The following is a 26,249-nucleotide window of genomic DNA, read 5'->3' on the forward strand; positions in this document are numbered from 1 at the left end:
TGTATATTGTATAATAGAGCCTAAAACAGGTAATGAATCTGTTTCAGTGTTCCCTTTCACTTCAGAAAGAAAGCTTGGACTTTCAAATGATTTGATATGATGAAGTATAGTGTTGTTGGCATGACTATCTAATTTTGAAATACTAACTCTGATTCTGATCAAGTATATCGCTGCACTGTGTGTTGAGTTCTTTGTCATCTTGGCCTTGTTGCTTCAGTACCAGTCTGAATCTGTGTATGATTTGTTTTTCATTATCTGCAGTGGGAAGTAGCTGAGGTAGTTCTGGAAGTGTTTTACAAATTATTGCGGGACTACGAACCTCAACTTGAAGATTTTGTGGACCAATATGTGGAGTTACAAGGTTAACTTATTCACTTATTCGTTGACAAGAATTGTAGCTTGTTTTGCTCTGTTGCCTCTATCATGGGATTTTGTTTAATATTGCAAATAACCTGGTGGAAAGCTAAAACAAGACTTTAAAATAGGAAAATGTAAAAAAAAATTCCACGTATCAAGATCTGCATTACTGACTTAGTAGGTTTTCATGTACACTATTTTCTACTTCCCTATCTCTGCAAGGAGAATAACTTCTGTCTCTTTCATTTCTGATTTGGTTGAAGAGCAACATTTGATACTTGAACAGCACCTCGGTTTTGGCTTTTTCCTCTGGACTTCTTTGGTCTATTTCTGAATTACCACTATTTGTAGGGTTAATTTAAAGGTGTCATTGTATTTGAGATAACCTTTACTATTAGTATTACTGATACATGAATTATTGAAAGCAGACACTAGCAGCGAAATTGTGACCTGAAGTAATTTAATTCTGAACAACTATTCTTTAAAAGGCTCAAGTAGATTACAGTTGCATCATTATAGGAAATCTAAGGCTTATTTGGGCTCTAAATTTTTTTTCTTGAAACAAAGTTTCCTATCATGAATTCCATCCTGATGCCTGTGGATTTTCTTGTAGCAATGCTGTGAGAGTTGTTTTCTAATTAGAGTTGGAAGGCCTCTGCACCTCATACTTTGACAAAGGGTACTTGGCAGCATAACTAGCTCAGAGAATTTGTTACCTTCAGCCCGTCCTCAGCTATCCTTCAACTTGTATGATTATTTGTGGGTTCCATGATGAGTTAAGAAGTGGGTTAATCTAGTTTTGAGTAGATGCATCTTTTTAATAGATTCAGTGTGTGGCTCCACACTGTTGGTGTGTGATGGAGCGGCACACATGGAATCAATGGAAGAAGGGCATTTTTAAAGCTGATGCCAAAAGAAACTGTACCCTTGTTCTCACTTGAATGTTAAAAAAGATTCTTACTGTTTTCCTTCTTTCATCTACCACAGTTTATGAAGAGCCTAGATAAATTAGAAGCATTAGTCTTCTTTTATTTCATATCATGAAGGTCTTTGAATTTTAGGCTAGTAGTTTCATTTTTGCAAACGTTGTTACAATCTTGGAGTTTATCCCTACTCTGTGAGGATCAGGGGTTTGGTGGACATTCTCTTTGACTTCTGGAAATGCTTTTTCCTTCATTCAGGATCTTTGTGCATGTTTGGGAGGGATGTAGACTTTTTCCAGTTTCTTTATGATCAGATCTGCTTGGGGTTAAATTTGAAATTGTGCTATTAGATACTGGAAAGTAATGGCAATTGCCTTTACAACTCTTCCCAAACTTAAAATTTCCTCAATGGCTTCTGTATAAAGAAAATCTCTGAAGACTTTGTACAAAGAATTTTTATTAGAATCATGGGGCCTGTTATGTTTTGTAGCTTATGCTAACTTGACTAATAGAAGGGGTTTTTATTAGAGGTTGTATTTTTTTTTTCACTCCTTCTGTCTTTAGGAGAAGAAATAATAGCGTATAAACCACCTGGATTCAATTTGATGTATCATCTGTTGAATGAGTCCCCAATGCTGGAACTTTGCCTTAGTTTGCTAGAAGAAGGGGTTAAGCAGCTTGATACTTATGCTCCATTTCCTGGTATGTGCCTAGAATTGATTTTTCATGTGAAGTTGAAATGTATAGTAAGTAGGATTTAAAGCTGATATTGCATATCTGTGGCTTGATGTTGTATCTCTTGTATACAAAAATTGTATTTTGGGGGAAGTTTTCCTACTAGTAAACAACTGACAGTTTTTTTTTTCTTGGTGAAAGGCTTGATGAATGACATTTATGAAAGTGGTTTATTTAGCTGCTCTTTTTTATTTCTCATGTTCTTTGTGCATTGCAGGGAAGAAGCATTTAGAGAAAGCTGTACAGTATTGCCTTGCACTTCTAAACTTAACCCTACAGAAGGAAAATATTTTTATGGATCTGTTGCGGGAGAGCCACCTTTCCCTTATTGTCACACCACTGGAGCAGCTGCTTCAAGGAATCAATCCTCGCACAAAAAAGGCAGATCATGTGGTGAATATTGCTAGGTATGTACAAAGTTCTGAGAAAGGAGGAGTTTTGAAGACACAGAAGTGTTTGGATCCTGGATCTTTTCACTGGTTTCACTAGCCAGTCCTCCTCTTTACATAGAGCATCTCATGAAACTTTTTTTGGTGAGGGAAGATGTCTTCACAGGTGGTATGATCTGTGATTGAATAGTGCAAGATTGGGATCTGTATTTATAGTTTCTCTTTCTGAATTTCCCCCCTCTCATGATTTCTTTCTGTCTACCTTATGATCAATGATTCCCTTGCATATAATTTTGTTTTGCCCCAGACTTTGGTAGTCACAGAGTGGGAAAGTTAAATGAATTTGGTTATTGGCCATGTTTTACAGTATTGTCCATCATTTACTGTATTAAATGCCTACTAGCAGTTGTTTTAACTTATGCAGAAGCGTTTAATGTAGATTGTGGATAAAAAGAATGATAAAAATTCCAGGAAAGGTTGTTATCCCTACTCAGCCTACTCATCTCTCCCATTGGAGGACCATTAGGTGTTTCACATGGAGTGAAATTTTGTTTGAAGCAGTAATGTTATCTCATGTAATTTGATTTGTAAATATTTTAGTTGTAAATGTTGTTCAATGTCTTATCTGTGCATTACCATCTTGAAAAAGTTAAATTCTCAACAACTTTGTTGCTATAATCTTGTGTCTTTAAAGGTATCTTTACCATGGAAACAGCAATCCTGAACTCGCTTTTGAAAGTGCCAAGATTTTGTGCTGTATTTCTGATAATTCCAACATCCAGATAAAACTAGTTGGTGATTTCACACACGATCAGGTAAGTCTCTGTTTCTTTGAAACTGGAAAGAGAAACCAATGGAGAAGTACTGGGGCTTCATAATGTTTATTTAAAGGATAGGTTTCTAGGTCAACTACATTAAGACTGTGTTTTGTTTTATCTCTACCCACATATAAAACATCTTTCACTGTGCCATTGGAAAAACAATTACTTCATTAATTGAAAAAAACAAAATCATGAATGTTTTCAAGAAGAAAAAGGGCAGTATTCTTTGAGATAGGGACTTCATAGTCTTCAATCTGTGAGAATAATTTAGCGTATGTAACAGCAGTAGATTTTTCTTTTCTGTTCTTTGGCTAATTGCTAACCTGCTCATAGAACAGCTGTGACTCTTAACTCTTGCTTATTAAGTAGGCTATATAATTTTTGTCTAGAAGCTCTGTCAACTTACATGAAGGGAATTATGAAAAATGTTTGGTTTAGTACTCTTAAAATTGGCTTCATTTCTATCCTTCTATTGTTGAATACAGAGTGTTAGCCAGAAGCTGATGGCTGGATTTGTGGAATGTTTAGACAATGAAGACGCAGAAGAATTAATTAATCCAGATGAGGGTATGTATAAGGCTTCTTAAAATGGCTTGAACAGTTGTCTTCTGCATGGAATCAAATTAATGAAAGAAGTGTAAAAATGCTTTTAAGTCAGGAAACAATCTTCCTCTGTTTTCTGTGGAATTGGACCTTTAACAGAATGAAAAGCACCTGTTTTCGTAAAATATGTCCACAGTTTGATGAGCCAAATCCAAACTAAGTCTGTTTTCAGAAGACAAGTATTTAACATTGCTTTGGATATATTATTTACAGCTGTATTAACAGTAATTTGGAATTTTGTTTTTGTATCTCTTTGTAGTAATATAAATTGATCCCTCAACATCCTTGTATTTAACTAGAAGACGCTAAAGATTATTCTATTAGATGGATTTTTTTACTTAATTAGTCACCATGTCTGCTTTTTCTCCTTTTTCTTTTTTTTTTTTTTTTCTAATCAAGAGCTGGAGCCAGAAAAGAAGCGGGCACAAATCCATCATGAAACAAGGATCCATATTCTGAATCTCCTTATCACCTCTCTTGAGTGCAGTCCTCCCAGCCTAGCTCTGTATCTCTTGGGATTTGAACTGAAGAAACCTGTCAGCACCACAAATTTGCAAGATCCAGGTATTAAGAGGAGAGGTTGATCTGCCATTTAATCAGTTCTGTTAACAACACGGAGAATATTTATTGGGAAATTCATGGGGCAAAGCAGTTCCTCTTCAATTTAAGAATAAAACAACAGGCCTTGTTCAAATCCTCAAAAGCTACATGAAAAGATGTATTAATATTCAAATGCAGCATTTAAACGACTTTAGGATTTGATTCTTTGATTCTTTGTTTAAGTTGGATTTTGGAACAGACTTGAAATTAGAATTGTGGGGGCAAATGATAATTTAGAAGTGAAACATTAATTTATTTACTGTTTAATACAGCGTAGTTGTGTCTCTAGTACAAAGAAGTTTATTTGATGATCTAAATAGCACCTACATATGACAGCATGTGAACCTGCAAAACAGATAATCGCTTTGAACTAGTTCTACTTCTTGGCTATTGTTCTGTCCTTCCTCAAAATCCTGTTTAAAATTATTTATAGGAAAGAAAACCAGTTTTGTTCTTGAATGTTGTAGAAGAAAACCTTTCAGAACATGTATACTTTCATTCTAGTGCTAGAAATATATAAATATATTAATTATGTATGTATGTATATATTTGCAAACTTTAGAAATATCACTCCTGCTGCTTCAAAGTTGAATTGGTGAGAATAATAGTGTGTTAGTATGTGTCTTGTTTGCCTCCTCAGTTTCTAATTGGTATTTTACAGAACAGACTGAGCAAGTCCAGCAGAGATGCTCAGGAGCTGGATTACTCAGCCTTTGAGGAGAAGCTGAGGGAAGTCTGGAAAAGAGAAAGGCTTTGAGGGGACCTAATAGAAATCTTTGAAAACCTGCAAAGACATAAATGACAGGATAAAACCAGACTCTTCAGAGGAGTGTGGCAGGAAGATGAGAGGCAATGGGCATAAAAATGAAACAAGAGAGGCTCAATTTGGATAGAGGAGAAATTTTCTTGCCAGAGAACAGTGAAGCAGGTTGGCTATAGAGGTCATGCAGTCTTCATGTTTGGAAATTTTCAAGACCAAACTGTCTAAAGGCATGAACAGTAGTCTGATACCATAGCTAGCAGTAGTTTGGTGTTGAGATGTTGTGGTGTCCCTTCCAGTCTGAAATACAAGGTTATTTCTCAACTGTTTTGAAGGATGTTTTATATAAACAAGTTTGAAGAAACATTCAGTAATTTGATTTTAATTTTTTGAGAAGAATATTTCTCATTATCTTTAGGTTTGTACTGGACACTATGGCTTAGCAGTTTTTAGTTCTCCATAGTTCTAAATGAAGGGTAGATAGGACCTGAATTTTACTTCTTCAGATATTGTGAAATTCAGTACTTACACAATACAGGTAACTAATCTGCACCCACACAATTTTACTGGGTATCATATGTTAGGTCGGTGATGAGGAAATCTGTCTCAAAGGTGTGACAGACCGTGCCCACATCTTTCAATTATCTTGTTAATAATGTGAAGAAATAATGACCCTAAGACATTTACCTCAAGATAATAATTTCCTGCTAAAGCATAAATTATACATGTTGGAACAGAGAAGATTATTTCCCCTGTAAGAACTCTGGTTATTGATGCTTTTACTGCTTCAGGACCTCTTCCTGGGTCGATTTAATTGGCTAAAGGAAGAATGCAAAAAGATAGGATTTTAACTTCAGTATTAAAACCTCTTCCCTATTCCCCTTGGTCACAGTATCAGGTGCCTTTAGGAGAATTAGTCATATAATGGTTGTATTTGTAAAATAAGACAGAAATTTTTACATTTTTTAAAGCTGTTCTTTGAAATTGTCAAATGGCTCTTTGCTTAAAAGTGTAAAAGCAAGAATTCATATTGATTCACTAGCATCTCAAAAGCCCACAGACTAACTATAAATATTTTCATTAGGTTTTTGCTGAGACATGGTTCCTGCTTTGAAATTAAGTAATGGCGATAAAACTTTGCCAGATGTTTTTGCTGCAGCTCTGTGGAGTAGGATTGTGTAGCACAGGGTATCTGAACAATTTAGTTGTTTCTGTGTACTTGACCTATATTGGCTATGGAGGAAAGTAAGATTAAGAATGTCAAGTTATTTTTCTCTTTTCAGGTGTCTTGGGTTGCCCACGGACTTGCCTTCATGCTATTTTGAACATTCTGGAGAAGGGTACCGAAACAAGGAATGGGCCTACAGCAGTTCGGGAATCTCCCCATCTTGCAGAGCTCTGTTACCAGGTATTCACCATATTCTCTGTTGGCATATACTGAAAGTGGACTCTAAGTAAAATTAGCTACTTCTTGGTTGGTGAGCACAGATGGTTGATGACTCTGATAATGGTTTCATTTTTGAAATGAATATGCCAGTTTTTTACAGACATTGAATTCTTTCTATTTTACCTTCTTCTGTTTAAAATAATATATTGTAGCATCAAAGGATCTGCACTCATGTCAGAAACTTGGAATTAGGACATACTTATAAAAATAAATCTAAGTATTTTTGCTCAGCCTTTAAGTCCATTGCCAGTTAAGTCCATATGCCAATTTTTAATTATTTTAAAAAATTTTGAAAGTGTAGTATGACAGCAAATAACATAAAATTCCAACTAAGCCAATGAAATTCTCTTCTGCTTTTTTCTGTAGCCATGAGTGTATGTGTGGCAGAGAGGGTCATGTGGGGAGACAGCTGAGTTAGAGAGACATGCAAAGTAGCTGATGTGTGTGCACTTAAATCGTAGAATCATATGATTACACACTTGTATCTTGCTGGAAATCCATGGGCTCTAGAAAGGATTTTAAATATTATTAAAAGCAAAAGGCAATTCTGTAGAAGCAGGGAAAATGTTTTACATTTCCTGTCTTGCTGGACGTGCAGACAGAAAAAGACTCATTTTTAAGTGAGCTGAACAAACAGGCTCATTTATTGTCATGTTGTGAACAAATAGCCATTGTGGTCATCCACATGCTGGTTGTCCTTTAGTATCATAATTCAATATCTGTTACAAATAATATGTTCAACTTTGAAGAAAGCTGACAGAAAACTTACTGTAAATACTGGTAATATTGTTTGAGCAGTAGAACAGTATTATGCTTCTTTTGATTTGGTGGTTGGTTTGTTTTAAAAATAAACTCATACATGGATATCTACTGTTTTTGATTGTCAGGTGATCTATCAGTTGTGTGCATGCTCGGACACTTCAGGTCCAACAATGAGATATCTGAGGACCAGTCAGGATTTCTTATTCACTCAGCTTCAGTACTTGCCATTTTCTATCAAAGGTAATTTTTATTCTATTATAAGATTGTGCATGGTTAAATTCAATGCATTTTTTGACTCGCTAGGAGTGAAAGAAGAAACACAGGTAGCATTATTAAATGGAATTGATTGCAGGCTCTGCTAATAGTTTAATTCTGCAAAAATTGAACTCGCCCTACTTAAGAAGTTCAGATTATTGGTGCTGAACTTTTGGGAAAGAGTGTTAGCTTTGGAATGCACCAAGTCTCCAGAACCACATCCTAATCTATATTGCAACTATTGTAGTCTTGTTAGATCATGGTACAGAAAAAAAAAATATTGAAAAGTAAGAGTGTTATAAAAAAGTGAGGGAATAATAAAGCTCATGGTTGTAACTGCCCATCAACCCTTTCTTTAAGTAAAGTGCTTTTAAGCAAGTAGGTATGTTTTATATTTCAAATCAATATTTTTCAAGTGTCTTAAACTGCATAAATGTACTTTATCAGAGGCTTGACCATCAGTCATTTGTTCAATGACAGTAAACTTAGCATTCAAGTACATGTGTCTAGCATGTATAAAGTGCTTTAGATGATTCTTGTATGGCTTAGGAATCCAAATTAGATGGATTTAGGAAGATTCTAGGAGACCCGTGTTCCAGTCTCAGCAATTTTGATTAAAGCTGCGGTTCACGTGGGTAAATGTCTGGTTATTTTCACTGAAATTGTAACTGACCCTATTAGCTCATGAAGCACTGCATTCTTCAAAATGACTGTTCTAACAGGTTGTGTCCAGTTCTGTTGTGTATGTGTATATGCTTATTGCAGGTATGTGTATGATTTGTTTTCAAAATAACCACATGTTCATTGTCTTTTGTCAGATCTCAGTCTTTAGGTCCCATAAACAATTGGCAAGCAAGTAACAACTAATGACATCCTCTTAAAGCTTTCTCAAGTGAAAAATGCTTTCCCTGGAGTAAGTAATATTATTTATGCTCAGTTTTATAATCATTGCCTTATCCCCATCCAGAGCATGAGATTTCAACACTCAACCAGATGTCTTGGCTAATGAAGACTGCAGCTATAGAAATGCGAGTGACATCGCTGAACCGCCAGCGCTCCCACACACAGAGACTGTTGCATCTGCTGCTCGATGACATGCCTGTGAAGCCATACCTGGGTAAGAGGAACTTATGGTGAGGGTAAATAGGCTGGAATAAATGGAGAATCAGAGACTTCATTTGAATTCTTTTCCTCATAACCTTGTGACATTTGTGGTATCAGGTGTGGAATTGCCACTGGAGATATGGGAAGAAAGATGATGGTGGTTGTAGACTCCAAAGTGAATGAAATCATGGCATCATTTTGTTCATTGCTGATAGAAAAATTAAAAACAGTTTATGAGATAGGAGGGGGAATATTGAAAAAAATAATTAAACTGTAGAATAATTTATTTTGAGCTGCCATTCAGAATCATTGCAATACGGAGAAGGTGGAGGGTCTTCCATGATAAACAGTTTTAGACAAAGTTCTCAGTATTAATGTCTGTCACAAGCTCGCAACCCTCTCTCACAGAAGATAGTAGCTACAGGTAAACTTTACTTTTAATATTATAACATCACAAAAGTGGTATTTCATCCCAATATGGTGTAAAATGCAATGTTAAATAAAAAGACAAGATTTCAGAGTTTTAGAACAGGCTAGAAGTAAATCAAGAAAAACAGAAACAGATGTCAATAAAACTTTTTACATGGAGAAAGTAGAATAAATGGAAGATACTTTAACAGGCTACTGCAGCGTGGTGTTTTCCCTTACGTTTATCAGCCTGAACACTCTCTTCATCCTTGCGGAGATCTGACTGGGAAACTGTGTTCAGAAACACTACTCATTTCATGGTGTCCATTCAGCTGCATTATTCATACTGGAAAGTGGGATATCAATTTAGGCATTTCTAGTATTTTCTGATCTGTATATAATAATTGGATAGCTTTTTTCAGATAAGTATTGTTTTAATTTGATTAACAGTTCAAGTCTATATTATTATATTAGAAGACTTTAATGTGAAAGGTTTATTGGTTTATCACTGTCCTCTATCTTTAACTATTAATGGAGTAAGTCATATTTGTCACTTAGATTAGTTCTTTGTAATTTATTTAGTATGTTTTATTACCTTCAGCTGATGGTGAAGGAGGGATGGAAGATGAAAGTCGATCAGTCAGTGGATTTCTCCACTTTGACACTGCTTCCAAAGGTAAGTGTTACAACTGTTGATTATTTATCAGTAAAGTGTACCTGCTTCTGAACAGTCAGGATAGCCATCTCCAGAGAGGACACTTTGGAAAAGAAAGTAGTAGGTGTTCTAAACAGCAGCAGTATATGAAATAATTTTATTTAGTGTGGGGAAAAAAATAAAGAACCTTGATACAGATGCTTGGAGTGAGTGAAAATCACTGAACTGGAAAGGCAGTTTAAAGAGTGTGTTTGAGTATCTGAGCAAGGATGAAATGAGAGAGTGGCAGTCTATCAAATTTATTGCTAACAGTAGAAACAGTGAGACTGTTGTTAAGGCTGAACACATTTGTATTTTCATGGCAAAGAATAGTCCCACATAAATAAACAAATTCAAATTCCTTATGGTTTCTCAACAAAAGACTGCAATGGTTATAATTGAAAACCAGCCTGGTTTAATTTAGGAGAAGAAATTAGTCTTGTGTTTGTAAATATTGGATGACATGCATGTATAACAGGGGAACTATACAATATAAGGCATCTTTAGAATGTAAGGCCTTAAAAAATGTTTTTAAACCTGTTATATAGATTGATAGCACTTTCTGAAGATTTAATGCTTTCTTTTGAAACTTTGCACATTAAGATGAAGATTTAGATTTACAAAGGTAAATTAGGCTCTTTTTGTTAATTTTTTGAGTTCCCCTTGATACTTCTGAATACAATTTGAATTGATTTGCATTTCCAGTACGCAGAAAGATCTTAAATATCCTGGATTCAATTGACTTCAGTCAGGACATTCCAGAGCCTTTACAACTGGATTTTTTTGACTGGGCTCAAATTGAGCAAGTCATTGCTAATTGCGAGCACAAAAATGCACGTGGACAAGTGGTCTGCAACGTCAAGGTTAGTATTGGTCTTTGTTTTCAAGTATACATGTGCTATTTTATCTTAATAATAATAATAATAATAAAAAAGTCAGTTTGTTAATACTACTTTGAAACTTGCTTTTACATTAAAGGTGTATGTTTCAGATATATATTTCTTTGGTTGCCAGTACATAACTACCTAGCACTACATATGTGTACACGATTACATGTGCAACGTTGTGTAATACAGGAGTTCTTGGAGGCTTTACTTAAGATTGTGTCACATTGTAATGAGTATTTGACAAGTGTATTATAAATAGTCCTGAAAAAATTGTGACCCTTAAAAGTGAGTAAAACTTGTTTGAATCCCAGTCCATCTGTTGCATCTGTCACTATGTAGCCATGTCCTAAATTCTTTTAGGAGGTCCAAATACATCTCCTTTGTCACTTGTCCTAGTTTTGGCTCAAATACCATTAATTTTCTTTATAGTAGCTGGTATAGTATAGTGTTTTGGATTTAGGCTGAGAATAATGTTCCTAACACTTTGATCCTTTAGTTGTTCCTAAGCAATATTTATACAGAGAAGGACTTCGCAGCTTCTCAAACCACCCACCAGTGAGTAGGGTGTGGGCACAGGAAGCTGGGAAGAGACGCAGCCAGGACAGCTGACCCAAAACTTGCCAAAGTTCCATACCATATGATATCATGCTCAGTGTATAAACTGAGAGGGGAGCTGGCTGTGGGCTGCTGCTCAGGAGCTGGCTGAGAAGTGGTTGGCAGGTAGTGAGCAATTGCATTTGTGCATCCCTTGTTTGTATTATTTTAAATATTGTATTAATCCCCCCGCTTTCCTTTACTGTCCTATTAAACTGTCTTTAACTCAAGCCACAAATTTTACATTATTTTTCCACCAATTCTGTCCCTTACCCCACTGGGGCAGGGAGTGACTTGCTGTGTTGTCTTTATCTATCTGCTAGGTTAAACCATATCATCATTAAAGTTTCATTTTCAATTTCAGTATGTTCACAGAGTTTTGGTTGCAGAAGTCAATGCCCTTCAAGGAATGGCAGCAATAGGCCAGAGACCTTTACTTATGGAGGTAAGTACAGAAAAAGTTAACTACTGTTTGTTGTTGCTCTTGGTGGATTTCATACCCTGTCGAGCAGTAAGCTTTACTACAAAAGATTGTGGATTTGAGTGAGCAATTCCTGAAGACAAAAACCCCAAAACTGTACTTCTTACCATACTATTCTCTAAACAACTGGCCTGGAATCTGTTTTTTTTCTTTAACCTCTTCCCTCCCCATTAGTGATAACAATTGCAGCTCCCACTCCACCGTACAGAAAGCAGTTACACACTGATGTCAAGATTGGCTGTTGACAAGTACAGTGTTCATCTTACAGCCAAGATCATTTTGCCTTTCACAGGGGATGCTGATTTATTTCTACTTTTTTCTACACAGATGTAGTTTCAGTGAACTTGAAGATTGGTTATTTTCTGAGTTTCCTGCCATCTTTTAAATTAAGTTGAAATTGGTTAAATGGATGCAAAGGTTAAAGGAGAAATTACTCAGGTGAAACAGGAAAAAAGGCACGAATAGATTTTTCATAGTTGTTTTTGTTTCGATTTTAAAATGCTAGAAAAGAATTTTCCTGGTCAATTTTTTTTCTTATGATATGTAGACATTCATGATGTCTGCCCTGTGAAAAGCAGCTCAGAAATGGAATGGGCTACTTTGTTAAAGCAGCAATAGCAGCTTGTTTCTAGTAGGCTGAAGACTTAACATTTTATTCTGAAGACTACTACTAATAGATAAAATTTTCATCTTGAAGTCTGTCTTTGCCATGAATTTCTTTTAGCACATTGTAATTGAGTTTCTTTGTGGTGGGTTTTCAGGAGATCAATACTATCCTGCAGTATGTAGTGGAGCGGAACAAGATGCTGCAATGCCTCCATGCCAAGAAGCATGCTCTGGAGTCGTGGAGACAGCTGGTGGAAATCATACTCACTGCCTGCCCCCAGGATCTCATACAGGCTGAGGACAGGCAACTGATTATCCGGGATCTGCTGCAGGATGTGCATGACAAGGTAGTGTTCTGCTGGAAATCAACCCTCTCCTTGAACTTTGTTGCTGCATCTTTTTATGTGAAAGTGCTGCAATTTTGATTGTAATCCAAAAGGACTTTGTCTGCCATTAGTATTCTTTTTAGTTTTTTGATTGCTGCTATGCTGAAGTTGAATGCACTGTGGACAGAGGGGATACTCTGTATTATTACATAGCTACCGTTCAACTGTGAGCCATATATTGACAGATTTCAGAGGCATTTCAGTATTATCCAGCATGATGGTAGTCTGGAAAAGGCACGTGAAAAAGAAACAACCTGCTTTGATGGGAAACAAGAAGAACTTATTGAAGGCTGAAGGCAAACTGCTGCGTTGGCTAATTTACTGTGTTTAGACATCTCACTACAAATCCTACTGCTGCTGCTTTTGAAAAACTAAAGAGCTGAATAAAGCTTCATGGTAGAAAAATGAAAGATTCTACAATTAGAAAAGCTTTTGGAAGTGTGAAAGTTTGTCTTGAAAGTATAGGTGTTTTACTGCTGAACTTTAGTAATAATTTTTGAGACAGACTAGGCAGTTACTACTGACCCATCTATTCTAAAAGGCAAAATTTAATGATGGGTGATTGAATTTTTTAATAAGCTGGGACATTATTATTTTTTTGCTTTTTGTGAGAGTTACATGATTTGTAGTTCTGATTAAAAGAGTTTTGTTCTGAGGAATATATATATATATATATAAATGTTATATATTTTCAAGAAAAAAAGTAACACTTTTGATTTTTTTTTGTTACTTCCATTATTTTTTTCTGTAGGAATTACCTAAAACTTACCTATTTTTTAGTGGAATGCTGGTTTTGATTTTATTTTAACTAAATTTAAAAAAAAACAGGGAACAAGGAAGGCCTTCACTAGCTGAAGAAATTTCTTTCCTAAAATCTTTACAAAGAGGAAATTCCAAGCTTAATTTTTCTGTGACACCTTGGTGAAGACTTTTGTGAAGTTGAGGAAAAAAATTGTTACTGTCTATTGAAAATAATTGAACTACTGTTCAAAATTACTGTATTGCTTAAAAGGAAAGCTCCTTCATTATTAGTGATAAAGACACCAGATTTACTTTCTAAATAATAGTGAACAAAAACAATACATGCAAATTTCTTGTTAGTGTTTTTACACATTGTCTTAATGCTTCTTTGATGCTCAACCCTTTGGGTTTTTTAAATAGTACCTTCACATTTTTAATGGTAATAAAATAGCTGTATAGCAAAGAAGGTACCAGTTGTTCTTTCCCTAACTTAGACTTAGATATTTTACTAATACAGCATCTCAAATGTCAACAGATTTCTTCCCTTTCTGCCATCCAGATTTGATTATCAGCCTGCCCATGATTTGTGTAAAAAAAACCCCAGAAGGCTAATGGTCTTCTCAATTAAAATATGTTCAACTCGGGTTTCTAAACAAGTTTCTGACATTACTGATTTTAACGTGTTTTAATTACTGTCATGTTAATGAAATCTTTATGCATACATAAATTAAATAGTTGTGAGAGGCTAACTTAATTGCTTTAATAACTCCTGAAATCAGACACTTTTAAACATTTTTTTTTCTTTTGCCTTTTTTTTTTCTTCTTTCTACTTCTGTATTAAGATCCTTGATGATGATGCAGCTCAGGAGTTGATGCCAGTGGTGGCAGGGGCTGTGTTCACCCTGACTGCCCACCTGAGCCAGTCTGTGAAAACGGAACAGAAACAGCCACTTGCACTCCCTATGGCAGGACAGTCCCAATACATCTTGATGCTGGATAGTTCTTTTACCTCATCACCTGGCTCTCAGAGCATATCCATGGGTTTTGCTTCCATTGGTGACTCCTCCCTCCACATCATCTTAAGAAAGCTGCTGGATTTCATTTTGAAAACAGGTGTGTTAACTTTTGTGGGGTGTGTGTACATGAATTCCAACTGCAAAGAATAAAAAGATGGGCTGAGCTGCTTTCAGATACTGCTGAGTAGTAGAGAAGATTTTTGTTACAGTCAGGTGGATCTTACACGATTAGTATAGGTGTAAGTGATGTTATAACAAAAAGAAATTAGCGAACACTTTTTTAAAAAAAATCTGAAAAACAAATAGAAGAGAGCTATGGTGATGACTGTAAAGAGAATTTAATATTGGCATTCTTTTGGCACAGCATAAACTTGCTGAATGTACTCATAAATACACTTTTATGCAAACAGTAGAACTTCACCTTAAGGAATCCAGTTGTTTTATTTATTTCTGCCAGCACTGCCATGGGAAAGTTAAATTAAGTGCCAGTGGAAGATGGTGTTTTGGAATTCACATTTGTTTGATTTTAATTACGAATGTTTTTTGTTAACAGGTGGAGGCTTCCAGAGAGTGAGGACGCACCTTTATGGATCACTGCTGTATTATTTGCAGATTGCCCAGAGACCAGATGAACCAGACACTTTAGAAGCAGGTATAGTTCAACTGTATTTGGAAAAGAGAAAAAAATAAGTTGTTATTAAACCCTGGTGGGTACAGTTTTTGTAAGCTGAGTTGTCTTCTGGAAATAGATGAAAAACATCTTGCTCCAAAAACCTCTCAAATAAATTGCTTATGCCTTCACATCTTTATGTACACTCATACCATAGTAATCCTATTTTAAAAAAAACCAACTAACTCAAAACAGCAAAACAAATTCCAAAGCAAAAAAAGCACAAAACACCAACCATACAAAGAAACCTCAAAACAAACCCCAGGGATTTCATAGAACCCTTTCTGTTCCTTTGTCTGAAGATCCCCAAAACAAACACAAAAGCCTCACACACACCCCACCGCCTCCTAAAAAAATAAGCAAAAAATAAGCAAACCAAAGCTGCTATTTATCTGACAGTGCTTATGGTAAATATCACATTATCTCTGTGAATGGTTAAAATACATGAATTGTTAATGGTTCTAATAATTATTTAGAGCTCAGACAAGGATTGAGAAAAAATCCTGGGTCTAGTACCTGCATGCAGACTTACTTGGTCTGTGTTTTGAGCTACAGTAGTAAAAGAAAAAAGACAAACTATGAATTTGTTATGACCCCTTTGAAGTGTATGACTGACTTTGTTTTCATTCTCTCCCGTTTAAGTCACCTTGTTAATTTAGCTCAGTCTGAATGCTTTGGTCCCAGTGAAAGTTCATAGAACCCTAGGACGGTTTGGGTTGGAAGGGACCTTTAAAATCATCTCATTCTAACCCCCTGCTGTGGGCAGGGACACCAGGCCAGATTGTTCAAAGCCTCATCCAACCTGGCCTTGAACAGTTCCAGTTTTAGGCCTATTAGTTTATAACAAGTACTGAACATTTGAATTATTTTAAGCAGACTGTTTACAAGTGTGATGTATGTATACAGGCCCACACTTCTTGCTCTGGCTAGTCTGTGTGATATTCAAGGGAGGGTGGATTTGTAGAACATTGGAAGTTCACTTAAAAATCCTTGACCATTGTACGGGGCATTTCTGTTGCAAGGTGTAGAGAGAATGCTCTGAACAATGTAGCATCAGCTGTACCTAAGGTAATGCTAAGGTGTGCCTATCTTTGAATATTTTAATTTTTTGTTTTATTTGCTTTTTACAGCTAAAAAAACTATGTGGGAACATTTGACAGCTCCTGAAGATATGTTTAGTAAATTGCAACGGGAAAACATGGCAACTATTGAGAGTTATGGGGCAGCTCTGATGGAGGTGGTCTGTCGTGATGCTTGTGATGGCCATGAGATAGGCCGGGTAAATGAATCTATTCTTTTAAAATTACTGTTCTGTTTGTTTTAAAGAACATCATCTGTGCAGAGATGGGAAGTTTCATGAGGTAGAACTAGAACATTTCTGTAGATACTGGATCAATTTCATGTTTCTGTCCTCCCACTCCTCCTTCAAGCTGCTGAAAGTAGAGCCATACATGCACATTTATTTTTTTCTTGACAAGACTATGTGTCCTATTGTTTAAAAGTAAGGGTAGAAAGCTATACTGCAAAAGATGTAGGCAGGGACCTCTCTGACAGTTATTTGTTAGTATTTTTAAGTCACAGGCTTACCTTGGGAAGATGTTACTTCATGACAAAGTAATTTCTGATAGTAGCCAGTAGCTGAGAATCTAGTCAAAAGGCAAAGTAGTTTTAAATCATAATTGTGTTTGAGGCAGTACTTCATTAAAATATTTTGCCTTAGTTATTGGTTAACAATATCTATAATTTTTTTAGAAGAATAGTAGAGAAAGGTAACTGGCTCTACAGTTACTACAATACTATACTATAGATACGATACTAGCATCAAGAAATCTTAAAATATTTTTCACATAAATGCTTGTAATTGTAGTGAAGAAATGCATTCTGCTTATAAGAAGCTATTAGAAGAAACTTCTTAGCATTTCACATATCTAGGTATTTATTAAAAATCTCATTGGTCTTATAGGTTTAATTCTGTTTTGATTTGTTTGTTTTTCTTCCCTCATTCTAGATGCTGGCATTGGCTTTACTCGATCACATTGTTTCAGTAGATAAGCAGCAGCAGTGGCTGTTGTATCTCTCGAATAGTGGCTACCTGAAGGTGCTTGTGGATAGCCTGGCTGATGATGATCTGGCTCTTCAGAGCTTGCTCACACCTCAGCCCCCTTTGCTTAAGGCGCTGTACACCTATGAGTCCAAAATGGTAACAGTACTTTAGAAATTATTTTGTATTACGGTGTTTATTTTTTAATTTTACTTTTTAGCAAAAGTTGTTTGTCTACACTTTGCATTGATTGTACTCAGAGATATTGTTAAGGAATCTTTCCTGTCTGACCATTCAAGAGCACTCTAGCAGTCACACTTGCACCACCAGAGATTTTAAGCACTGGGACCAAAGTCCCTTCGCACTAGCACACTGATGGGTGCCCCATTCGACTTCCTACCCTCACCACACTCATACAGAGAGACCAGGTTTCCTTACTGGTTTGACCCAGGTTTCCCAGGGCAGTCTGAAATATCTGGATCTTTAAAATTATTTAATCATGGTGCAACAACAGAATAAGAGCTTGAGCTGGTGCCTCTGAGGAGGGACCCTGAACAAAGGAACCCCTGGGGTTTTATACCCTCAGCAGTCTCTGAGTCAGTCTGGGGTCTTCCAGCTGAGAGTCTCCTGCATGTCTCTGAGCGTCAGGTCCCCTGGCTAGTGCCCCGTCCCTCATGCCCTTTGTTTTGCAAAAGATGGGCAGTTCACAGGCTCTTGCCCTGGGGCTCCAGCCACCCAGAGCTAAATCTTCATCTGGACCGCAGCTGCACACTGAGCTACCTGCACTGAAGGTATTCCTTAAGGATATTTTACTAAAATAATATATTTGAAATGATGCTAAAATCGAGTGAGAAAGTAGACATAATAAGTTTCATTGTGCATCTCCAAAACCTAATCTTCTCTACTCTTGTGTAGGCGTTCCTCACTCGAGTAGCCAAAAGTCAGCAAGGTGCATTAGAGCTGTTGCGGTCTGGCGTGATTGTGCGGCTGGCACAGTGCCAAGTGTATGACATGAGACCCGAAACAGACCATCAGGGGTAAGTGTTGCTTCCCTGCCTGATGGTGAAACCATAATACAGTCTTCCTGGAAGTACATCACATCCTTTTATAGCCTCATGATTTTTGAGTAATGATTTGTGAGTTTATTCTTTGTGTGCATGTTTATTAAACTTATCGGTTCAGTTTAAAGGTACCTTTCATTGAGAGGAAAATTTCAGATGTGGGTGTGAAGTTTTACTTTCATGATAAGTACTTAGACTACCTAAAAATTTATTTGATACCTCAGATAAAAATTATTAACGTGTTATTATTAAATAATTTATAATGTAATATTTGAAAACCAGCTTACACTGTAAACTTATTTCAGAAGCTTTGCAACTGGTGAAGTGCAAAGTTTGTCCTCCATCATAAAGCATTGAGAGAGCAGTGAATTAAATGCTATTTCAAGAATATTTTATGACATGTTTTAAAAAATTATTCAGAGTTATATAGTGCTTGGCAAGTTTCTTGATGTGTTGCCACATTAGTCATTGTGAGGTGACTGAGAGAAGGTCTCAGAGAAGGAAATTACATATTTAGGGAAAATTACCTGGGTTGATTTCAAGCCTTGGTCCCTGTTTTAAACTTACAGTTCTTAGTGGCACACTGGGAATTTAAACTCTTTGGAAAAATTCAAGATTTAGACAAGGTGAACTATTTGAAAGCTCCAATTAGGCATAATAAGATTGTATAAAACCTACAGGACATTTGTGGAAGACTGTATTTAACAGTTGCTTTAGAATTAAGCACAACTCTTCCTAAAATATTTGAGAATACCTAATTTTGTAGATCAGTAACCAGGTATCATATTTCTGCAACAAAGTTATCTGGTTTAGTGTAGCATAATACAAAGAAGTAATTTTCTCTGCTTAAATAAAATGTCTGGCAACAGCTGTGTATCATAAATGTGTTGTTTTTCCAATATAAACTCAGTTCAGATCCAGCCCTCTTATTGAAATATGGATGTTTTTAGGTTCTTGAGTGATTGTAGGCTGAGGCTCAGCCTCACTAGTGGACTTCTTGCACTCTTGATCTTTTTTTTCTCCCTTCTTTTTAAACCTCAGAAGAATGTATGCAATGAGAGATCCCCCAGTCTTCATTCCTGCTCCAGTGGAACGTTATCGCCAGATTCTTCTTCCAGCTCTTCAGCTGTGCCAAGTGATCCTCACATCCAGCATGGCACAACACTTGCAAGCAGCAGGACAGGTAAGTTCCAAAGCAAATAGTATCATTACTATTGCTCATTCAAAGAAATTATATATGCCTTTTCTCTAAGTTGTGGGGTTGGTTTTTTTTTTTCCATCCTCACTGGTACACAAAGTCTTTTAAAATTCTTCAGAAGCATTGCTTCCTCTCTGCTCACCATTAAATTCTGAGTCATTCATATTTTCTCTTTCTTTCTCGTGGTGCAGGTTTTGCAGTTCCTAATTTCCCATTCAGATACTATCCAGGCGATCCTGAGGTGTCAAGATGTAGGTGTTGGATCTCTCCAGGAGCTGGCCTTCCTGACAGGAATAATCAGCAAGGCAGCATTGCCTGGTAGGAACTGCAGTTTTGAAGTCTCAGCCCTATCTCAGGCTTTGTTTTCTGTAAAGAAACAGTAAGACAGAAGAGAATATCCATGACAGATTTTTTTTCTTCTGACTTGCAGAGCTCTGAGGAAAACAAAGAAATGCTAAATAATTTTTCTTGAAGTAAATATGGTGGATTTGCAGTAGACATAGTGCTCTTTCCCATGTGTATCTGACTTTCCATTTTATTTTCATCATGCTACCTCACACTAAGTACTTTTTGTCTCGGAGGTAATTTGCAAACAGAAATGTTCAAAGTATCTGTGGTATCTTCAAAAAACAATTTTTATTCAATAAGTTCTGTAAATGAGGAAATTAAGATAGAAAATTGTTTGCATACCCATTTTTTAAAATGTCTTCTCTGTTTTTATTGATTTAAAATATAAAGTTTCCCCGAGGGGGAAGCACTACAGATTAGCATATTTCCATTTCTCTTGGGTGACTTACCTTCACAAAAGGCTAATAATGATTGTGATAGATACAGTGGTTTCTTCTGCATGCTTACCAGTTCAGAATAACTTCTCTATTTTGATTTAATGGTTTTCTTTGTTCAGGAGTGATGTCTGACTACAGTAGAAAGGAGTGCAGAGCTGTAGGTTAAACCAAGGTGCTTCTTTGCTTCCAGTATACAGAGCTTTGTAAAACAGCTGTAACTTCCATGCCAGCCTCTCTTCCTCCTTGCCCCGTCTTAGAACACTAAGCTATATGCTCTCATGTATCACCTGGTAGTTGCATTCATATCTGAATGTTTTGCTCAAAAAATATGCAAAATACAAGTTGAATGCTTGACTGAAGTATTTCTGATCAATGCTTGTATTTAAATGCTGCATAAATTTGTTAAAAAGAAAACCAAACAGTTATTTAATGGCTGTATCTTTTATCAGGAGTGTTAAATGAGCTGGACATGGATGTTAATGAAGGGACACAGATGGAGCTACAAGGACACATAGGGCGATTTCAGGTAATACATTCATCTATTTGTATATATATGAACCCATGTCCTTTTAGAATTGGCTATTTAGATGTGTTTCTTCCTGTTTTCTCACTTTGAATAGTAGCAGCTGGGAAAGAGAGATTTTCCAGCATCAAGAAGAATGTGTGGTAGTTTGAGGTTCTTTTTTGTGGGAGTGGGATGGGGTTTTGGTGGTCTGTTTTTTTGGTGTTTCCCCACACTTCCCTGTCCAGTAGAAGAGAGAACACGTGGCAACATCAGGGTTGCATCAGGGACTTTGTTTCCCTTCCTGGCTTAGGACTTATGTGAAGAGAAAAATTTGAAGCCAACACCAAAGCATGAAAAGTAACGCAGAAACAGTCTGTTACCACTTTGGCCACAAGCCTATCTCCAGCTCAACAATTTGGAGTATCAGACATGCTAGTGGTTCTTTTATTTGTTACTGAATTAGTTTTTGTACTCTACTTTTACCGTAATTATCTTTAGATTTTGTTTGTCTCTATAGGTAAAGGTGTTCTTGGTGTGGGAATGGGTAAACCTAAACTATCATTGATAGTATTCTGTATAATAGTCTGCAAGAGACACAGGAGAAGTTGTGCACTTGTGAATTGCACTCATTTCTCATTGGCAGTGATTTAAGGTGCCAATAATTTCTAAATTAAATCAAGATAAGTTAAAACTAAAAACTTAAATTTTGTTTTCAAAGTGCTAAAAATCTGCATTGCTTTATTAATACTGTGTTTTAAGGGACATATAGCACTTAAGTGAAAAGAAATATGCACTTCATTTGTTGAGATGGTAATTTAGATGTTCATTTCTTATGGCAGCGCCAGTGCTTAGGACTGCTGAGTCGGTTTGGAGGATCAGAGAGGCTACGTCAGTTCAAGCTGCAAGATGATAACGCAGCAGGAGACAGAGTGAACAAGAGGGATGAAATTGAGTTGGCCATGCAACAGGTAAGGATACAAGATGCCAGAACTTTCAGTCTCAACATTTTACCCGCTGTGCAGATTTTTTTAGTTATCATAATTTCATATGATAGTGGTAATGCTCTACACTGTGTGGTATAGGAGTCCACATTTTATTTAAAGTAACCCTTGAAAATGTATTTACTTACATTTGCATTAGAAACAGGCTAGAAACCTGATTTTGTGTACAAACTCTGTGAATTTTGAAGGCTTAAATTGATGAGAAATTTTCAAAATGAAAGCTGTGTATAGAGGGCAATGGCTAACACTAACTTAGAGCCAAAGGGGACTTAAAATTATCCAGAAATTTTAGCTAGCAGGTTTTGGGAAAGAGGCAAAGTTGCAAGTCTTAGACTTGCAGTAGAAGAGAGTCTGATAAGAAAATAGAATCATCATGTTCTGGTGAGAAGAGAGGTGCAAAGCGTGTTGTTCACTGACATTTGTCCATGTAAAATTTAATGCTCCAAAGCTTGTAGCTACTGTAATTGATATGCTGTCTTTTTTTTTTTTTTCCCTTTGTTGGCAGATCTGTGCAAATGTGATGGAATACTGTGAGTCACTGATGTTGCAAAGCGCTCCCAGTTTCCAGCACACTGTTTGTCTGTTTACTCCGAGCCTGTCAGAGTCAACCAACCGAGATGGGCCTCGGCAGGGTGAGATTTTTGACTTGCTGTTGCATGAACCTACACAATGTGACATTTGGGCTACTAGAAAATAACAAACTGAAGGCTGTAGTTTCACCTACTCTTTAAGTCACTTTATGCCAATCCTGTAGCTGCTCACTCTCTCATTCTAAAATCCATGTTTGTTCAACCTTGCACTAAAGCCAAATCAGGAAACTAATCCTAGTTAAAACAAACAAATTGTTTTTTCATTCAGAATATATGTCAGTAAAGACAGAATATATGTCAGAATATATGTCAGTAAAGAAATGTGTGTATGTAAATAAATAGCACAAGACAGGGGAAGGTCAAGATTTCTTTTTTTTTTCAGCATCTGCTGGATTGCATTATTTTAAACTAGGACCTCATTTATGACATGTAAGATGTGTTTTGATGCTGGTTGGAGCTCTATTACAACACATGGCAAGAGTTTACACTGTGTTATTATGCAGTTGAATGGCTAAAATATGTAAATAGTAAGTCTTCTAGTTACATTTCATAAGTAGTACTCAGTACTGCACTAGTAATAGTGTACTAGTACTGCCTTTTAATACTGCAGTCACAGAACTTTTTGCCTAGACTTACATTTATGTTACTTCTAGCACAAGTGCAAAATATACTTGTCAGTGCTTTCCTGTCTTTCACTAGGTTATTGACAGAGAGCATAGCTTATTGATTTCTTGGGGTTTTTTTATTTTTGTTTTCTTATCTTCAACATCTTGTCTAGATACACAAGCACCAGTGATCCCATATTGGCACTTGCCTGGCCTGGGCATTATTGTTTACCTGCTGAAACAGAGCACTAATGATTTCTTCAGTTACTATGACAGCCATCGTCAGAGTGTTAACAAGCTGCAAAATGTGGAGCAACTGCCACCAGATGAAATAAAAGAGGTAATTGTTCTTCTGACTCCATAGTTTCTGTATTGTAGTAACTTGGACACAGCTGTAACAAAGGCTCCAAAGCATCTTTGATGAGCATGTAGTTCCACTTCTTCTGCATATTCTTTTCTACTGTTGGTGAAGGGGGTCCATATAACCAGTGATCTCAAACTTTAGGGAAAATACTTGGCTTAACTTTGTAAAAATTGTGATTTTAATTGTAGTTGCTTGGAAATGGGTTTAATTTTTCCATTTTTTTATCAGCAAGGTTATGCAAATTAAAAATAGCGAGCAAGATTTTAAAAAAATAAGACCTTACAAGAAAGTTCTAGAAATTAATAAGTAATCTTATTTGCTTATTTCTCTTGATGTTCTGTGATTTGCTACAGTCTTTCTGTTTCTCTCTTCCTGTAACAGTTGTGTCAGTCAGTTATGCCAGCTGGGGTTGACAAGATTTCCACTTCCCAAAAATATGTATTGGCAAGGCGGCGCCTGGTGAAACTAATAAATAACCGAGCCAAGTTGCTCTCCCTCTGTTCCTGTATCCTTCGGAAATTGAAATGACCCTCAAGGTGATGATGCAGAAAAGCAGAGATAGAAACAGATTTTTTACCTGGATTTCTGACCACTTTGAACAAAAAATTTTTGCAAAAAGTAAATTTGAAATACTGAGAATTTAGGAGGTTATTGCTCTGCTATTGCCAGAATGTAAGGATTTTCAAGTTAGTAATTCCCATTTTGAACCCAGCTAGGACGTTCTGCAACATGCTAATAAAGGAATTGTTACAGCCCAGCTCAATTTTAGTGTCCAGACCCCATAAACATTCACACATGTCCAGGTGTGGTGGAAGAAATACTTTGAAAAATAATTTTGATGTGCCTGTCATAATAGGGTTTTCTAGTCTTACAGCCAACCGTGCATAAACCTGAATCTCATAAACACCAGTAAATCTATGGAAATAACCAGTCATGCACAAACAAATTGTCTTCAACAGATCAGAATTTTCCTCTGCAACCACCCTTAGGAAAGTGTGCTCTTGCACACTTTGCTGTTGTCACCTGAAGTGTTATTGCCATCCCCAGCTTTATAACCTCAGCTTTAATTTACTGTGGTGCAGCTGAGGTACCTTTTGCAAACCACATGAGCACTCCAGCTCTCCTCCTGAGGGCTGAATTGAGGCTCTGCAGGGTGATGAGGACAGTGAGTGTGAGCCATCCATTACTGGGCTGTGGCAGTGGAGGAGGTGACAGATGGTTGAGCTGACATTTTCAGCTGTTTCCAAGTGTGTAAATATGCTCATACAGTAAATGTACAATCCAAATACAACCAGATTGGGGTCCTTCACTGGGATGTATCTGCAGATATCATAGAAATATGTCTCTTCATTCTTTGGCGCCATCTGGAACACTACCTACTGCACTGCACACCCACTGACTCCCAAGACCCGCTGCTGTCCTCTAGGATGTCATTTAAGAAAGGAAGGCTGCAAGGTAAAATTTCTCAAACATCAGAACGCCTTTGAATAACTTCTGATGGGTAGCTTTAAAACTGATTTCCTACTATTAGTATCTTGCCTTTTATATTTAATAAAAGAGATTTTGTTTGGATTTGGCACACCTTTGGATATTCCACTGGAGAATTGGCAATAGTGATATTGTTTACTCACAGACTTCTGGGTTTTGTGTATTACACATAACCTCCAAAGGAAAGTAAAAGTAACTGGTTTTTTATTTCTGCTCTTCAGACTAACTGAAGTTCAGCTAATACAATCAGATAAGTGATCCAAAATAGCTTATAGGAAAATATTTCAATATAATCTAAGATGAAATTAAGAAATAAAGTTAATATTGGTGGTTTTAAAAATATTTTTTGAATTATAGCCACCATTGATTCACCAGAGGATTTTAAGTTTGTTGAACTTTGTCTTTTAAAAGAAGAAAGAAATGGAAGGAAATCAGGGAGAGTGGATTTGTGGAAGAGTCTTTTGCTTTAAAGTGCCATGTTATGTGATTAAAATATTTATGACTCACTCTTTATGTATTTTCTCTAAATCATTTAAGTAAAAAAATAGTGTAATTTCTAATGCACAAGTTTACTTTCAGATCAAATTGGAACACTGTTTTAAATTTGTTATATGACTTGATACAGAGATAAGTGTGGAGCAGCCAACATAATTTTAACATCTTGTTTTTTATTGCCAGATTCCTTTGGTTCAGAGCCAAGCTTGGATTTCAGTAGTGGACTGAATCGAGTGAGCCAGCACGATATAGAACAGGTGAGATGTGACAGTCTGCTGCAGGGTACAGAATGCTCCTGGCTACCATGCAGCTATTGGGAGCAGTCTGACTGTTGTTTTCCCACTTCTGAACAACCTGCAGTAACACCAAGAGCATAGAACTTAATTTAGGATTAGTGAAGCATTACAAAATTGTTTTGGAAAATACTGTGCTACAGATGGCACTTTTGCTGCTGTGCATGTATCTTTGAATCTTAATATGAAGAGTTAAGTAAAATACGAGCTATACTTACAAAACAGAGTAATCATTCTTTTTCTCTTACCAACCAGTCAGTGTTTTTAATAACAGCTTTCCAAAAACACCAGATATCCTTGAAAGACCTGCAATATGAGGGCATGTTTCTCAGTTTTCTGTGATCCAACTGTTCACTACAGGTCAGCTTCAGCTAGGCTATAGAGAAATGAGATTAAAAGGGTAACAGGAACTGAAGAGACTATAAAATGTGAATGGTAGAAGTAATTTCCACTTACACAGAAATTTAATAGTTTATGTAAATTTGATGCAGAGGTGTCAGTAAAAAAAAAATTATTAGTAAATCCCACTGGCATTTCTATGACTCTGCAGAAAAAACCTGTTCTTCAAAACAGCAGTCTCAAGT

The 26,249-nt window shown here is 36.4% G+C and overlaps 1 protein-coding gene across 1 annotated transcript in view; it reads left to right on the forward strand.

The window, feature by feature from the left end:
* Nucleotides 1-26,249, forward strand: part of LOC131592752 (nuclear pore complex protein Nup205) — a 46,082-nt gene that overhangs the window by 18,138 nt on the left and 1,695 nt on the right. The window contains exons 16-42 of the mRNA XM_058864496.1: nt 262-361; nt 1,845-1,982; nt 2,233-2,422; nt 3,099-3,219; nt 3,711-3,792; nt 4,228-4,392; nt 6,472-6,596; nt 7,523-7,637; nt 8,620-8,769; nt 9,766-9,840; nt 10,564-10,721; nt 11,704-11,784; nt 12,582-12,773; nt 14,396-14,666; nt 15,123-15,221; nt 16,370-16,518; nt 17,248-17,439; nt 18,196-18,317; nt 19,383-19,524; nt 19,731-19,857; nt 20,774-20,850; nt 21,669-21,797; nt 22,336-22,462; nt 23,199-23,365; nt 23,771-23,894; nt 24,716-24,844; nt 25,556-25,629. Coding sequence (XP_058720479.1) covers nt 262-361; nt 1,845-1,982; nt 2,233-2,422; nt 3,099-3,219; nt 3,711-3,792; nt 4,228-4,392; nt 6,472-6,596; nt 7,523-7,637; nt 8,620-8,769; nt 9,766-9,840; nt 10,564-10,721; nt 11,704-11,784; nt 12,582-12,773; nt 14,396-14,666; nt 15,123-15,221; nt 16,370-16,518; nt 17,248-17,439; nt 18,196-18,317; nt 19,383-19,524; nt 19,731-19,857; nt 20,774-20,850; nt 21,669-21,797; nt 22,336-22,462; nt 23,199-23,365; nt 23,771-23,894; nt 24,716-24,844; nt 25,556-25,629 — 3,621 coding nt within the window. The remainder of the gene's footprint in view (nt 1-261; nt 362-1,844; nt 1,983-2,232; nt 2,423-3,098; nt 3,220-3,710; nt 3,793-4,227; nt 4,393-6,471; nt 6,597-7,522; nt 7,638-8,619; nt 8,770-9,765; nt 9,841-10,563; nt 10,722-11,703; nt 11,785-12,581; nt 12,774-14,395; nt 14,667-15,122; nt 15,222-16,369; nt 16,519-17,247; nt 17,440-18,195; nt 18,318-19,382; nt 19,525-19,730; nt 19,858-20,773; nt 20,851-21,668; nt 21,798-22,335; nt 22,463-23,198; nt 23,366-23,770; nt 23,895-24,715; nt 24,845-25,555; nt 25,630-26,249) is intronic.

This window comes from Poecile atricapillus, chromosome Z, assembly GCF_030490865.1.
Source record: "Poecile atricapillus isolate bPoeAtr1 chromosome Z, bPoeAtr1.hap1, whole genome shotgun sequence".
NCBI classification, from domain to species: domain Eukaryota; kingdom Metazoa; phylum Chordata; class Aves; order Passeriformes; family Paridae; genus Poecile; species Poecile atricapillus.